This window comes from Anarrhichthys ocellatus, unplaced genomic scaffold (assembly GCF_004355925.1).
Source record: "Anarrhichthys ocellatus isolate YVR2014 unplaced genomic scaffold, GSC_Weel_1.0 scaffold107, whole genome shotgun sequence".
Lineage (NCBI taxonomy): Eukaryota > Metazoa > Chordata > Actinopteri > Perciformes > Anarhichadidae > Anarrhichthys > Anarrhichthys ocellatus.
This window is the reverse complement of record NW_022280137.1, coordinates 855,742-872,820: the sequence shown is the minus strand read 5'-3', so window position 1 is coordinate 872,820 and position 17,079 is coordinate 855,742. Positions and strand designations below refer to the sequence as shown.

Here is a 17,079-nt window from a genome sequence, read left to right as displayed (position 1 = left end):
GGGTGGGGGGGGGGGGATGGTGTGTGGGTCAAATAAAGACAGGGCTTTCAACCGGAAGATGTGTTCACGTCCCAAAGTGTTGTTGAGTTATTGTGAAGTTACGTTCGTGACATGTTTTACTGTACTTAGTTTACGTACTTACTTTAAGCCCAGCCATGATGTTTTTCCAAATCCTAACTGTTTTGTTGTATAAATATAACATGAGTTATATTGCCTAAACCTAATGTTAAGCAATTTTAACACCACCACCCAGTATTGCGCTGTTAGGAGGTTGTGGTCATTTCACATGTTTTTGTGAGATCACCTCGACATTAGAAGAAACTTCTCTAAATCAATAGATCAAGAATCCTTGTGGAAAACCATTGATAGATGTATTTCTAGCTGTAAAAATTTTTAAATAGTTTTCATTACACTTAAGATCATTTTTGGATTCAGCATCTAGCAGCACTGAACGGATCTGCGTCTTAAAAGACGTCCACAGTGATTATACCAGTCAGATGTGGTGGGTGTCACTTGATTAAACCCAACCCCAACCCTGCCCTCACCATGTAGTCTAATTCTCTCATTTACATGCACATGCAAGGCAGGTCAGTTGGTGAAATACAACAATCCGCATTGAATCTAATTATTTGTTACAGACCTATTGCAGTTAAGCTGGACACATACTGTTAATGTGTGATTAAGTTACATAGTAAAAGAGTCTTACTGTACCTCCTGCAAGATGGTATTTACCTGATGTTTATTGTTACAATGACAATAAACATCCTTATCCTTATCCTTATTACAGTATCCATGGTTTCAAGAAAATCACATTGTAATAAACATGGATATGTGGGTTGTTGATGTATTTGTGGACTGGGAACCTCTGCCCTGTACTGTGGCCTTTACCCCTCACTATTCTAAAAGAGGACAGATTAGCCTTTATCTGGTTGCAACTGCAGCAAATCACAGTTGGAAAGGCAGCCACACAAGTGAAAATGTCTGCTTAAATCCAGTTGTTGGTGCATCATTCAAGGCCACTGCACAATTATACAATGTTGCAGGCGGAGAACTCTATTTGATCACGTCAAGATATGCCAAACACTGCAGGATGGCATAGAAAAGACAAAGAGTGATCACAGGTAAATCTTCATCAACACTGACTAAGGCTACATCCACACTAATACGTTTTCGTTTAAAAACGGGGTTTTAAAAGAAAAAATGATCTCCGTCCACACATGCGTTTTAGCGTCGTTTGTGAACTGATTTCTGTCCATGCTAGCAACCCTGAAGATGAATATCACATGACTGTTTGCGTACACTGTGCATGCGAGTGTCGGTGAAGTGGATGGAATTTGTTTGAAATTATTTCAATAACTTCAACAGTAACATCACATTTCATAAATTATCTGGTTGCTCTGGTTTAATCAGATTTTTTAATGGATGGAAAATGGTGCTCTAACCGCCTGTTTGCCTAACTTCTCTAATAAGTGCCCGACAAGTGTAATTTAAAGAGCTTAGGGAGGCTCATGGATGTACTGTATGTACTGGACACAGAGTAGAAAGTGATATTGATTGTCTCAGCTGACTCTGGGTAAGATGGCACCAAAACGTTGAAGTGTTGCAGCTGCCACAGATTGATGTATGTCTTTGCATTGTGTCAGCAGTAACTAAGTATGTATGTATACAAGCTTTGTGTGTTAATTAATATTACTGTATAGAGGAGATAAAGGCTCTAGGCTAAAGCCAGATAATTATAAACATCAACTGATCATCAATAAATTCAAAATGTGTGAATACACTTCAGAATGTGGTTAGGACATGTTTTGTAATAATTGTTTCTCCATTGTCAATGGAGCTAAATCTTTAAGAGTAAAATTCATTGGGAGGGGGTGCTTGTGTCATTGATTTGCATTACTTTCTCTACTTTGTTAGAAAGATGTTTTGATGTTGGTTGGTTTAATTTGTTCATTTTTAAGCTGTGTAACTCTCTCTGTTAATCCTTAAGATCTTGTACTTACCTTATATCTTCATTACCATTGTGTGTACTAACTATCAGCTTTCCGAATCATCTTATTAGTATATACTGACATTCTGTCGATTGCCATTCACTTGCTGTTCAACTTTTATTTAATTGATTTCATCATACTGTATGTTAAGATGCTGCCAACCTTACAATTCTGTCTTTTTGTGTATGTCAAGGCTGCAAGGAGTGCTGTGAGCGATGTGTGGGAAGTCTGCCCTGGGCCTCTCTCATTGCTACTATTCTCCTCTACATGGGTGTGGCCTTGTTCTGTGGGTGTGGCCACGAGGCTTTGAGCGGCACCGTTACCATCCTTCAGAACTACTTTGAAGTCATCAGAGCTCCGGGAGAAACACTGGATGTGTTTACCATGTAAGTAACTTATTTTAGTAACCCTTTATTTCTCTGGAGGATTAAAGGACCTTACCTGTGGGTTTTCATGTTTTAGCATGATGACTTGATGATGATTTACAAATTACATAGCATTCCACTCATGCCAAACATATCTCATCACAGTTAGGATGGACTCATCACAGTCTATAGAGTGTTTTTATTTCTCATAATTGTTATAAATGAAAATGAATAGTCACACAACTGTGAATGTAAGTTATCGAATCATACATGTTTTCCACTCAATATAAGAGGAAAAGTGCAGGTAGTCCCACCCACTGCCTAAACCAACCCCCCAACCCAGATCCGGACTCATCTTCCATCTTTAATTATCATCTCTGACTTATATTATGCCTACAAATAACATTTCAAGATGCAGTGTAGCATGAAATAAACACATACGTATTAATCACTGGCACTGTGTGTGTGTGTGTGTTCTCTCCACAGTATCGACATCCTGAAGTACATCATCTACGGCCTGGCAGCTGGATTCTTTGTGTTTGGAGTGCTGTTGCTGGTTGAGGGCTTTTTCACCACCGGAGCTATTAGGGATCTCTATGGGGAGTTCAAGATCACTGCCTGCGGACGCTGCCTGACTGCATTCGTAAGAGAACTTTGTAACCAGCAGATTTAATTTGATACAGTGGCATTTTAAATTCTATTGTTACACTTTCGGATAGAGCGCTTTGTAGCAAGATGTTTTTGGGTAGTTTGCAGTAACTGATCATTACTAATGGATAAGAATATGTATTCAAGTTTAAGGCTAGAAAAAAAACTACATTTTATCCCATTTTTCCTATTTCCTATTTTTTCCTATGTTTCCTTTGGTCAATAATTACCATGAAAAGACCAAAACCAACAGTGAATTGTGAATCGTACTGACAAGTATTGCGGGTGAATCAAAGCCCTGGTAAATCTTCTTCCTCTGTGAGCCATAGAGCTCCATTGTTGTTAAAAACACATCAGTGTGCCACATTGTTGCACTGGGTGACATGTTACATCATTACCATGAACACAACCAAAGTAGTTTACTTTGACAATTCCACGTAAAGCCTCCTGCTGCCACAAATACTCACTGGAGCACCAAATGTGGACTAAACTGAAAATAGTCCCCAACAAATGCACTGTCTCCTATTTGTTTGATTAAAAACATGTTCAGGTTAAATCGGAGAAGTTATGCCCTTATAATGAATTGTCATTCATAAAAAGGCAATATCTTGTGATATACCCACATGTAGGTGATAGTTATATGCTGTAAATATTATTGATTTAAGAAACATGGAATCTCTACACCTATTCTCTATATAGAATTATGATATTTCAATAATGGGATAGGATAATAAATTGCAGTCACTAAGTTGATTAAACTGGATTCTTAATTCAGTGCATATCATGAGTTTCCTCTGCCAACAAGTTAAGTTGCAGTTTACATCCATTTCTGCAGATCAATACTTGAAATAAGTTTTTTGAAGTCACAGTGATTTTGACCTTTGACAAACAAATTTTTTTTAAATGTTCATTTAAAAAACACGAGTCATTTTTCACTGTTTTAGTATGTTCAAAAAGCACATCACTGATGCAAAACACGTCGTATTTGTCACTCATTATATCTTTTTTCTGTGTTTGCAGTTGATGTTCTTGGCCTACCTGTTCTTCCTAGTATGGCTTGGAGTGACAGCATTCACCAGCCTGCCGGTCTTCATGTACTTCAACGTTTGGTCCATGTGTCAGAACACCAGCTTGGTGGAGGGAGCCAACCTCTGCCTGGATCTGCGTCAGTTTGGTGTGTGCCACTCACTTCAGTTCAAAAGCATGGAGAGGACAGAGAAAAGCATCTATCTCTCTTGGCTTTTTGAGTTCAAGCTTAATAATTACCTGTTTTTGAGCATAATACTGTGCTGTTCTTGCCTGAGAAGTACTGGTGTCCATACAAATCTTTGTTGGATGATATCATTCAGATCACAACTACAAGTCATACATTTTGAAAGAAGCAATTATATTTCCTCCCTTTTGGGTTTATTAAAGTGAAAATGGTTTTCTTATCCACAGAAGTTGTTTCGAGTGCTAGTTAAATACAGGTTCTCATAATCCTGGACACCAAATTTCCCCTGCAGTGAATGATTACTGCCCTCCCACTTAGTGCAGGCAACTTACTTACTTACTACACACTATGTAAAAAGCTCTGTGTGTGACAGAATTGCCACAAAAGTGCCACAATGAAGCCCAGATCTTTCCCCTACTCAAAACTAATTAAACTGAACTAACCTGGACTTTATTAGTCATCACAATGGAAATGATGTACTGTAGTGCAAAGTTGGCACAACTTCCTTTGTCCACCACGTGGCACTAGATGAGGCACGAGAAGCATTCATTATGTTGCTGTATCTGAAGTGTAAGCCATATAATATATAAATTTTCTAAGAATGAGATGAAGTTTGTCACATAACGCAGATGTCTGTCTGCAATTAACTGGCGGGTAAGTCAATATTGGTATCTTGCTGTCCTCATTCCTGTGCTGTTATGAAGCATGTGAAGTTTGGGCCAGATTCAAGGTAGAACAGTCGATGGTAATGGTAATGGTAAATCATGTAAAATGGCTGCAGACAGGAATAAACTGTTTTTGTGGCATTAGGTATTGGTCCTGATGGACCTCAGCCTCCTGCCAGAGGGAAGGGACTTAAACAGTGTGTGTCCACTCTTTCTTGACCGCCTCAGAGACCTGGAGGCAAACAAGTCGTGGAGGGATGGGAGATTCCAGCCAATCACCCTCTCAGCAGAGCGAATGATAGACTGCAGTCTGCCCTTGTCCTTGGCAGTGGCTGCAGTGTACCAGATGGTGATGGAGGAGGTGAGGATGGATTCAATGATGGCAGTGTAGAAGTGCACCATCATTGTCTTTGGCAGGTTGAATTTCTTCAGCTGCCTTAGGAAGTACATTCTCTGCTGAGCCTTCTTGGTGATGGAACTGATGTTCAGCTCCCACTTGAGGTACTGGGCAAAGATGGAGCCCAGGAAGCAGAAGGACTCCACAGGGAGTCACACAGGGTCATAGGTGCAGGTGGGGTATTTCAACTATTTCCACTGTCTTTAGACTGCTCAAAGTTGTTTAGTCCGCACCAGTTCACCAGATGGTTAATCTCCCACTTGTAGGCAGATTCATCACCACCAGAGATGAGTCTAATGAGGGTGGTGTCATCCGCAAACTTCAGGTGCTGATGTTCCAAGATTTAGAGATGTGTTTCCCCAGCTTCACATGCTGTTTCCTGTCAGACAGGAAGTCTGTGATCCACTTGTAGGTGGAGCCGGGCATGTGCAGCTGGGAGTGCTTGACCTGCAGCAGAGACAGGATTATGGTGTTGAAGACAGAGCTGAAGTCCACAAACAGGAACCTGGAGTCCAGGTGCTGGAGGATGAAGTGAACGGCATATTGACTGCTTCGTCTACAGACCTTTTGGCTTTGTAGGCAAACTGCAGGGGGTCCAGTAGTGGATCGGTGAGGGTTTAGAGGCGAGACATGACAAGACACTCAAAATACTTCTTAACCAGAGGTCAGGGTAACTGGCCTGTGGTCATTAAGTCTTGTGATCCTTGGTTTTCTGAGGAAGCATCATCTTGAAGAAGGGGGGTACGTGGTATGTCTCCAATGAGGTGTTGGAAATATCTGTAAACACGGATCAGCAGTGTTTCAGGGTGGAGGGAGAGACAGAGTCTGGGACGGCTGCTTTGCGGGGGTTCTGACTTTTAAACAGTCTGTTAGTGTCTCTCCAGAATAGAAAGAGTCGTCATTGTGGTGGGGGATAGGGGGCTCTGGGATGTATGGATGTGAGGAGCAGGCCCCTGCTGAGCTGGGGGAAGGGGACCTGGTGGTCTATAGCTGGTGGATGGGGTCATGGGGGATGGGGTCAGGACTGTCCCACTGTCTTTTAAAGCAACAGTAAAACTTGTTCAGGTCGTTTGCCAGGCAGAGGTCATTCATGGAGTGGGGGGCTTTAGGCTTGTAGTTGGTGATCTGTCTGAGACCTCTCCAGACAGAAGCAGAGTCAATTGCTGAGAGCTGGTGTTGAAGTTTCTCAGAGTACTGTTGTTAAGCATCTCTGACCGCCTTGCTAAACCTGTATTTTGACTCTTTAAACCTGTCCTTGTCCCCACTGCCTGTTCTTTTTGCAACCTTAGCTATCTGAGTTTAGCTGTGAACCAGGGTTTGTCGTTGTTGTAACGCACCCTGGTTCTTGTTGGAACACAGCTGTCTTCACAGAAGCTGATGTATGACATCATAGCCTCTGTGTACTCATCCAGACTGTTGGTAGCAGTCCTGAAAACATCCCAGTCTGTACAGCCTAAACATGGCCAAAGATCCTCCATAGCTTCACTGGTCCACTGCTTTGATTTCCTCACGACTGTATGCAGGAATCAGATGGACCATGACGTGGCCAGAGTGTTCGAGTGCAGCGTGAGGGATGGCGTGATAGGCCCAGCTTATTGTGATGTAACAGTGATCGAATTGTTCTCCTCTTTGGTTGAGCATTTGATAACCTGTCTGTATTTGGGGAGTTTATGACTGAGGTTACCTTTGTTAAAGTCGCCAAGGACAATAACTTCAGAGTCCGGGTTGGTCCGCTCCACACACAGTATCTGTGCCTCCTACATGTTGGTCCGCGGTGGAATGTAAACACCACCCAGTATGAATGAAGAAAACTCACGAGGGGAGTAGAAGGGTTTGCAGTTTATGATAAAAGATTCCAGATCAGGAGAACAGTGCTGCAGAATCACTGTCGCGTCGTTACACAAGCCATTGTTGGTATAAAAATACATTCCTCTGCCGTTCACCCTGGACAGGTCGCCAGGGCTGACACAAAGAGACAGACATCCATTCACGCTCACATTCACACCTACGGGCAATTTTAGAGTCAGCAATCAACCTAAGCTTTATGTCTTTGTGGGAGGAAGCCAGAGAACGTGGAGAGAACCCACGCTGGCACGGGGAGAACATGCAAACTCCACACCGACGCCCCTTTTGCAGTTCATTGCTCAATATCATCAAAGCACAATGAGATAACAACACGCTTTCAACAACTTTTGATCAGCTTTGTCCAGTAATGATCCGCAGCAAATTTAAGTAAAAAAGCAATCAGATCGAGCAATTTGTATTGACCAGATTGGAATTCGGCAAATTTACTCTAAATTCAAAATGGCTGACTTCCTGTTGGGTTTAGAGCAGTGTACATGTGATACATCTGCCTACTAAATTTTATACATCTAGGTCAAGGTGAGGGCTGTTTCATTGAAAATTTGTAGGGGCGCTATCGATGCCCCTTGCCACACCCAAGCACAAAAAGCATATTTTAGCTATTTTAAAGCATGCCAAGTTTCATTCATTTATAAGCATCACTAGCCCCTCAAAAACAACTTTGTGTGAATGGCACAAAATTGCAGCACGCCACAGCAACATAGTTCCATCAAAAGTCACAAATTGAATAACTTTTCATCATGAAATTGTTAAGATAGTACTGAACGAATTTGGTGTTGATGTGATGGAATCTGTAGTTTGTTGAAGTACAACCTCTGTAAAAACAGTAAATGGGCAAAATGCCTTAAAATTGCCCAAATTGGCCCTCCTGGATTCGATTAGAATGAAACTTGCACGGTATGTTTCAGGTCCTTATGTGGATGTCTTGCAAATTTTGCTCCTTTTGAAGTTTATTGGTGAAAATCTTCAAAACGCAATAAGATATCAAAAAATCAGATCAGATCTAGGGTTCAGGAAGAGTAGAATAGAATTGAATAAAAAAACTTGTTTTAAAAAAAATTCTAAATGGCAGAAAATCTAGGACTTGAATGGTCCAATCAATAGGCTTGTTTGTAGGGGACACGAAGCCGGACAGGTGTGCCACATTTCATGTCAATCGGACATGCAGTGTGAGGGGCGTAGACCTTCAAAGTTTGACTTTTGTAGGGGGCGCAATTGAGACATTTTATATTATTTTACATGATGCAGTCACTGCTCTGGCCACCATCTTGTTCTCCAGAGCGCCCACCAGAAGACACACACCAAGAGGCACACCAGTATCTTGCAGCACTGTCCTCTACTGTCCAAAGTTTTTAACTGCAAATTGGCCTCCTGTCAGGAAACCAATACATGTATTTGATAAACATTTCTCATGGATAATAATTACAACATTTCACAAGAATAAAATTGCTGGTTCATGAAGGTTTGGATTCAACACTGTGATCATTTTCAGGTCACTTTGAGTGCATTCCCACCAGCAGCACACTGTGGTCACACTGTACAGTTCCAGTGACTAACAGTGCAGTAGCAGTGAATCATAAATGTCAGTCTATGTTATTAATTAAATTCAGATACTTGTTCAGAGCAGCAGGAAAATTATATCCAAAGGTTCTTCAGTATATTCATCAGCATTCTTGCAAAACAACAATGGGTGAAAAAGATGGCCAGAGTAATGAAGAATATGTGTTTCTAATATTTCTGTTCATCAGGAGTGGTGACCATCTCTGAGGAGAGGAAGGTGTGTACTGGTTCTGAGAAGTTCTTCAAGATGTGTGAATCCAATGAGGTAAGAAGAAATGGAGAGACGTTTAAAGAAATTTGAAGTGATACAGATAGCAAATATGATTTGTGACCTGTTTCAAAACAAAACACAGAGAAATTTAAACTCAACCAAAAATGGCTTGTGTTTTGTGTTACAGCTGGACTTAACCTTCCATCTATTCGTGTGCACACTGGCAGGAGCAGGAGCTGCTGTCATCGCCATGGTGAGAACCATTATTCTCATATCTGATTGGCTATGGGCCTTGAGAACTAATTGCCACTGATTGGTATGACCTCCAATCCGTGGGTCAAATTACAATAGGAAAAAAATGCTCACAAAGCTCACTGAAACAGCTCTTGTGCTATATACTCGAATATGTTTTTTTAAAATTTTTTTTAAATGTTCTTTCTTTTGATTTGCAGTTGTTCCCGACCACCGATAGTTTAGCCCTGCCCCCTTTCATAACCCATAAACTATTTGTCCTAGACATTTGTGGCAGACATAAAGTTGTTGTAACTTGGCCATACCTTGTCTAATCTGCCCCAAATATCTAATGCTCAATCATATTCTCTCCCTTAAGTCATCTATAAGACCATTTTGAATTATAGTCATAGCGCCACCTACTGGCAACAGGAAGTTACAGGTTGTGTACTTTTACATCCTCCTAGCAGATCAGTCACATCCCTCTCAAATTTTGTCAGAAAAGCCTAAAGACCTTGATAGTGCTCCATTGCAAAGATTGTAAGTAATTGTTGAACGGTGGTGGCTTGGCGGCTTGGGGAATTTTGAACCTTCGCCATGAACGAATAAACTGTAAAAAGACTCCAGGCCTGAATACATTTATAGGCCAATTTTGAATCATAGTCATAGAGCCACCGACTGATAACTTGATGTACAATGATTCACCATTGTACATCAAGCTGTTGTTACTCGACTGTACTTGGTCAACTCTGCCCCAGACCGGACATGCTGGATAAGAATCATGCCTTGAGGACTACTACATGCCAACATTAACTCATTGTCATAATGTCACCTAATGGCAACCATGGCCATATGCAGTATTTCAGAAATACAGTGGTCCAAAAACTGAGTTCCGCGGCACACCACCTGAAATTTTTGAAAAATGTGATTTACTTAAAATGATATACACCTTTATTCAATCTTTATGTTTGAGTTACATCAATTTGAATCTTGGAATTTTAGAAATATGTCTCAAACAGCACATAAACGTAAGCAAAATGCGTGTTTTACAATAACAAAACAAGCAAAATAAATAATAGTATGTTATTACACTATAATTATCCTAGGTGTTTTCGCTGTGAAATTGAGCCTACAGGTTTCACTGTATAACCCAAAGAACATATATATTTATGTCATGATAACAGAATTTTTGTTTGTGTTAATCAGCATAATATTAATCCTATTCTGGGCGCACAGGGAAGTACCTACACCAATGCATTGCCCGCAAGACGTTCCACATGCTGAGCATCAGGCAGTTACTGGAACTGGTTCAGCTGGGCTTAGTTCACCACAATCAACTTAACGGATGCATAAGTTCACGTCGAGGTGGCTTTGAAACACAGGAAACAACAGGCAGCCATTTGGCTATTCCCTTGCCCCCCGCACCTTCTGCAGAAATGTGGACAAGGCACTGCAGCTGCTAAGCAACCCTGGCATTAGGATGTATTTCTATCTCGACAACCTCATCATCATGGTCAAGTCCAGAGAAAAGTCCCCATGTTTTATAACGGCCCAATTCTTCCAAACTTCCTAACCAAGTTAGGGTTTGCCATCCACTGGGAGAAGAGCAGCCCTCTACCACACTAACAGCTGGAGTATTTAGGGGTTGTACTTTATGCATTTAGGCTGGGGGCCATTCCGTAGGAACTAAAGGGCATTTTTGCGCTTATTTGATAGTTGACAGTGTAAAAATAGGGGAAAAGCATTTCACCTCTACTACTCGGTCCACATAATCTAAATTCACAGTCATCAGGTACTTTAAAAAAGTCAACTACTAACTAACAACTGAGCAAGAATACACACAATTTGAGGATGGTCTGATGGTCGCCGTATCTGCAGCAAGCTAATATTAGCTGATGATACCTAAGTGTACTAGGGCCTGCTGCCTTGGCTCTTGAGTTGGCCAAACGTGACCAGATCTCTGCCTCAAGTCTACAACTCTAACACAAATGCTTGTTGATACCATGAGGGATTATTTTTAGCTGCAGGGTGAGCGAATGCTAAAATGGAGTTATTTTTGTCCAGAAGTGGGCTGAGCAGCATTAGTGTGGTTAGGTTGTGCAGCTTAAAGATGGATTTATGGGACAGTGATTTCTCCCCCTCTTTCTTTCCCTCTCATTTATCTACCTTTTATACAGCTCAATTGATCTCACTCCTAACCAAGTTGGGGTTTGCCATCTACTGGGAGAAGAGCAACCCTCTCTTTTATCTACCACCCCCATCAGGGCACCCTATAGATTGTGTATTGTTGATGCAATTCAATGCACATGTGAAAATATGCACCTGGTGGTGGGATGGCAACAGGAAGATCTAAAAAGACAAAAACAAAGTATTCAATGTAATAAAATTGTTGCTTTTTTGTGAAGTTTGATTGACATTTCATAGTCTCTTGTTGATTGGCAAGTGACGCCAATCCACCCGACTTTTGTATCATTTCTTTTCGTACAAAACAGCTAAGTTTCTTTTTGTATAAAAGCAAAAAAAGTACTGTGACCATAGACAGTATATAGTATATATAGTACATAAGATATACCATTGGTATGTAGTATGAATTTTGCACGTTATTGCTGTTTAGTGGTAAGAGTGATAGAATACATTTGAAAGAGATTTGCAGACATTTTCTCCAAAAGAATAAAAATTGTACTACATGCACCTGGTAGAATTATCATTGTGTCCACACACCTAGTATCTATTGTTTAAGCAGACTTTGTCCAAACTTTATCTGTATTTCATTTGTGTACCATTTGGACTAAAGGTGTCAATATATGCAAAACAAACTAGAGGTTTGTTTTCTGGTTTACTTCATATGTACTTGAATCAACCTTGGCTTTCCTCTCCTCCTTCAGGTCCATTTCCTGATGGCTCTAGCTGCTAACTGGGGCTATCTGAAGGACGCTAGCCGGATCCAGAAGTATGAGGACATCAAATCGAAGGAGGAGCAGGAGCTGCATGACATCCACTCCACACGCTCCAAAGAACGTCTCAATGCCTACACATAAACACACCCTTACGAGAGAAACAACACACGCACACACACACACAAGCTGATATACACACAGAAACACACAAGGCCTAACAAAAGCCTAAGGATAGCAGAAACATACAGTACATACATCAAAGAAAGAACGACAACACAAACATACATTCAAAGACACAAATTAGGACATTATTAGGCAGAATTAATTTGATGACGTAAAAATAATGAAAACACACAAAACCCATGCAGTAGATCATTGGCTCAGGTGATCTGTGCTAACACTTTAGCATCTGCTCTGTTGGTTTGCCTCATACTTATATTAACCCTGACTTTGACTTTTGAGTGAAGTCTTTACCATTACCTTAAAAAGTGAAAACAAACACAGAACAAACCCTCATCAGAGGAAGTGGTGCTGGTGATGGCAGATTGCATACTGCTCAAAGTCACCGATCAGAAGCTCCATGATCACGTGATCGCACAATTCAAATTGTTCCAAAAAGGAAACCTGGCAACATTGACTTTAAAGAGTTCATGATCCTTCGCTCTGAAGTCATAAAGGCCTAAGTTTACCAGCGCTGGCCTCTGCCTTTTTGGGCCCTAAGCTTGCCTTCATCTTCAATTCCCCAAAGTAGCTTTGCAGTGTGTGAATGGGCAGATCAATCAACTGGAAAACTACAAAAGAATTTGTCAAACAAAACAAGTACAGTGTGTGTATAATATAGCACAAGAAACATACAAGATATTGCAGAAAGAAACAATGATGACCAGAAGAACCCAAAGATTTGTTTTATTTTAATTCACTGGTTTGTGGTCTTAAACATCTAATTAGTTTGGACCAACTTTGTCTTTTTCTTTTAAAAACAAATGCAAATATTATGCTAAAAGGTTGGTCTTTTCTTGGTGTCAACCTCGGTCACCATGGTGATCATCATAGCTTGCTGCAGAACTGCTATGAGTTGTTAGCATGGCACACTAAAGTCAACAATCTACAGCAGACACAAGGTGGAGTTAAGTGTCTATGAGCTCACCCCGTAATGTGGGGGCCGTTCAAAAGGGTGATATCACTGTATCTCCCCAACAGCATCAAAATGTGCAGTAGAGACATACAGAATTCATCCACACAGACACTCACGACACACACACATACCGTAGATGTGACTGAATGGTCGGTGTTGTGCAGGCAGTGTTGTATGTTGTTGTCATGCTGTGTCGTGTCGTTTCGCCACATTATGATGACTGGTATTGCAGAGAAATATGGTCCCCAAGGAAATGTGTACCTCCCAGGTACAAATGAGTAGCTTTGATACATTTTCCTTTCCTCCCCTCCTCCTTTTGACTCATTTTCCCTGCAACCCTACCCATCCTCTTTCTCTATGTGCCCCTGTTCACCTTAAAGCCCAGGTGATTAGTTGATCCACATATCCTTGTTCCGCATACTGACTGGTATATGTTCCACAAGTAGCCATTTGTGGCGCAGGGGGTTGGGTTTTTGAAATTAAATGCAGACTTAAAAGTTCATTGTAATATTAATAATGAAACCATATGCTGATTGAGGAAAAAAAACCTCAAATGAAGATGATGTCATAAATGATCTCATTGTCCAAATCCCCCAAATATTGATTTATTTGTACTCTATATGGTATATGAGGCTCCTTAAGGTCACTTGAACTTTCGGAGTAAGACCACCTACAATGCCATTGGGGATTTCAAAGAGGCCATTTAAAACACCTAATGAAACAGGGCTTTGTGTTCTTCCCCCTTTCATCCCAGTTTGTATAAGCTGACGATTTGTCCTCAGAAACAGCACACCTTATCAGCATTAAGTCTTTTAAAAAGTGGCATGTTCTCATCGGTCTGATAAACAATGTTTTTTTTCTCACTTTTTAAAATGTTGCCACATTTTTTACCAGTAATATCTATGTATAATATTAGCCTTGTTTTTTCTTCAAATGGGGCAGGTGTAGGGCGACATCACTTTCACATTTTTATGTAACGATTCTGTGTTTCAGTGGTTCTGCACACATACAAATATGCACAAACACACATACACATGCGTATACACCAAACGTCTTCTCGAGAGTTTCAATTCTCTCATTTATGTTTTCTTTTTTATATCTTTCTCTCACAAGCCCTAATATACGACGGCATATCAGGGCCATTTTAGGTAAAAAAATGATAATAATTACGGAGAGGGGGAGGGTGGTAATAGTCTGACAAAATAGTCAAAATATCCAAGATTAAAGCTGTAAATTTATGAGGAAAAAAAGGATATTCTGTGAGATTTAAAGTGGCAAATTTACGAGGAAAGAAAAATGTTATAGACATGTTTTCCTTCTTTGTGTCTTTTATAAACATGAATAAATGCTAATATTGTAAAAGTTAGAGGAAAGTAGAGACAAACACATTCTATCTTTGACTACACAAAGGTGTGTGTCTTTTAATTCGCCACTTTATTCTCAGAGAATATCCAATTACATTTTTTTTCTCATAAATGTACTAATTTGATCTCAGAAATTCTTAGTTCTTTCTCGGAATATCACCCCCTCCCCAGGCTCCATAATCATTCTAATGTTTATTACCTTCAATGGCCCTAATGCACCGTCCTACTAATGTGACCAAAACAGCCATTTATTTATGAGTTGAATTTTAAAAAGGAATTCTGGGTGGTGTTTTAGTCGTGTAGGAGTGGCATCATTGAAGGTTGTAACGGTTGAGCTCTGAGCAGGAGGTTTTTCAAGATGGAGGATCAATGTCCCGCTTTCCCTCTTATGAAGAGTTTGTGAGTGTTTGAAATGGATAGGATGGAGTGCTGTAACTTGAGAGTTGGGAATACTGACTTATAAAAAGAAAAAGGTCTGGAGGCGCTGAGGGAACCAGGAACAAAGAGATACAACTCACCATTAGTGGCTGCAGGGATTGATTCTACTGGAGTAGTGGTAATGGGAATGAAGACCGAGGTGAATGAAGTCCCAGCTAATAAGCCCATGGTTTCCCGTAGGAATGGTTGACTTTACTGGATAGGTTTGTGGTTTTAGGAATGTTCCCAGTTTACATTTGCTGTCTCATTTATCTCCACATGTGCTTTCATACTGGATGCTGCATACTATTCGTTTTATATCAGCAGAACTACACCTGCTGGGATGAGACTTTAACTAACCTGCTTCAATTTGATCTAAAAGTTAGGGGTTTTAAAAATGATCAACTGAAATATCACCATGATTCTGAATGAGATTGTGATTTGTGATGTCCTGGTTCTAGCTGTGAAGGGATGATTCTCTATCTGCCAGTAGAGATGACTGAGAGGGAATTCACTTTATCCTCAGAATGATTACGGTGCTGATGATGATGATGGTTATAGTGTTGATGACATTAGTAATTGAAGGGTTTGATTTGACGAGACTACCAGCACACACACACACAGACACACACACACACACACACACTCCACCACCGCCATTACTCTGAGCCGAAATTCATCGGTCATTTACTTTTCACCAATTACATTTCACTATTTTACAATCAACTTTTAATCTTTGAGACTTTTTAAATGTGAAATCATTTATTTCAAAAGAAAGTAAATGTGTTTTTTTGTTGTTTTTGTGGTCAGTATTAAGCACTGTACCTACATTAACTCTGTAAAAAGATATACATATATGTGAAACAGTTGAGGTGAGCAGCCGGGAGAATGATTTCCTATTGGTTGAGTCTGGAGGAGGACGTTGAGTCCCAATGTATTGAGCCTCTACTCCCTAAGAGAGCTGCCTTTACACACACATGAAAGTATTTGCAACACAATGGTTATCGAAAAAGGTAGAAAGAGAAAACTATTATATAAAAAACAGATGTGTGCCAGAAATCCGTATAAGGTAGTGGATATATTGGCTAATTTAAAGGTAGCATGAACATTAAAATATCTAAAAATAATACTTATTGGATAATGTGCTACAATATTTAAAACAATACTCACAATGTTATTTGTAGAAAAAGAGGTTTAAAAAATGTAAAAATGCCTGTAGAGTCTTTTAAGAGGCAAAATTGGTCACAAGATGGCACCTCAGACTGATAGAAATGCGTGTGGGTTGTTTTTTATCATTCGGCCCAAAAAGCAAATCAGAATGCTGTGTTTACAAATCGCAATAGACATATCCTTCTAATCCTGCCTTTAAGTTGGTAATAGTGAAGCCGAACCTGAGGACACTTAGAGATGCCAAACATAGCCAGTCAACAACACATGCAATAACACATTTAGTGGCTGAGTGTCCATACAGGCACTAGTTTTGCTTCTCTTGGGCTTTTCTCCCAAACCCTGTGGAATGTAATTTCTTCCAGCCTTATTTTGGTAAAACACAGTTCGAACCCGGTTCTTTGTGTTGTGTAAATGCAGCCGGAATTGACAAAAAGCAAACAAAACAAAAACAATTACCATCAGTGTCAAGGAAGGGAGACTCCACCAGACTCGTCTCTTGTTCAGGTGTGTCTTGGCTGCATACAGTCAGTATTTTTAAGGGTCTAGTTTTACAGTAACAGTATTCTATCATTTCATTGCCTGACAATGGATATTTTGTCAGTGTTTTTAACTTCAGATAAATGAAAAAAGTTTTTTGTGCACTTATTGAACATTTTGAGCTCTCTCTCTCTTTCTTTCTCTCTCTCTCTCAGCCTCTCTCTCTGCCTCTCTCTCTCTCTCTGCCTCTCTCTCTCTCAGCCTCTCTCTCTGCCTCTCTCTCTCTCTCTCTCTGCCTCTCTCTCTCTCTCTCTCTCTGCCTCTCTCTTATTCTTGGTGTGTAAGTGCATTGAGATCCCCATTGTGGGACCTGTGTATAGTCTTGCATTGGTTATTAACTGAAGACATAACAATGATGAAAACAAATGAATTCATAATAATGAATATACAGTAATGTTATTCTAGGTATATATATATA

General features: G+C 40.2%; 1 protein-coding gene across 1 annotated transcript in view; it reads left to right on the top strand.

Moving 5' to 3' along the window:
* Positions 1-16,360, top strand: part of LOC116399281 (neuronal membrane glycoprotein M6-a-like) — a 23,690-nt gene extending 7,330 nt beyond the window's left edge. Inside the window, exons 2-7 of the mRNA XM_031876324.1 lie at positions 2,182-2,374; positions 2,840-2,996; positions 4,022-4,175; positions 8,888-8,964; positions 9,098-9,163; positions 12,027-16,360. Coding sequence (XP_031732184.1) covers positions 2,182-2,374; positions 2,840-2,996; positions 4,022-4,175; positions 8,888-8,964; positions 9,098-9,163; positions 12,027-12,179 — 800 coding nt within the window. The 3' untranslated portion in view covers positions 12,180-16,360. The remainder of the gene's footprint in view (positions 1-2,181; positions 2,375-2,839; positions 2,997-4,021; positions 4,176-8,887; positions 8,965-9,097; positions 9,164-12,026) is intronic.
* Positions 16,361-17,079: the final 719 nt, after the last annotated feature.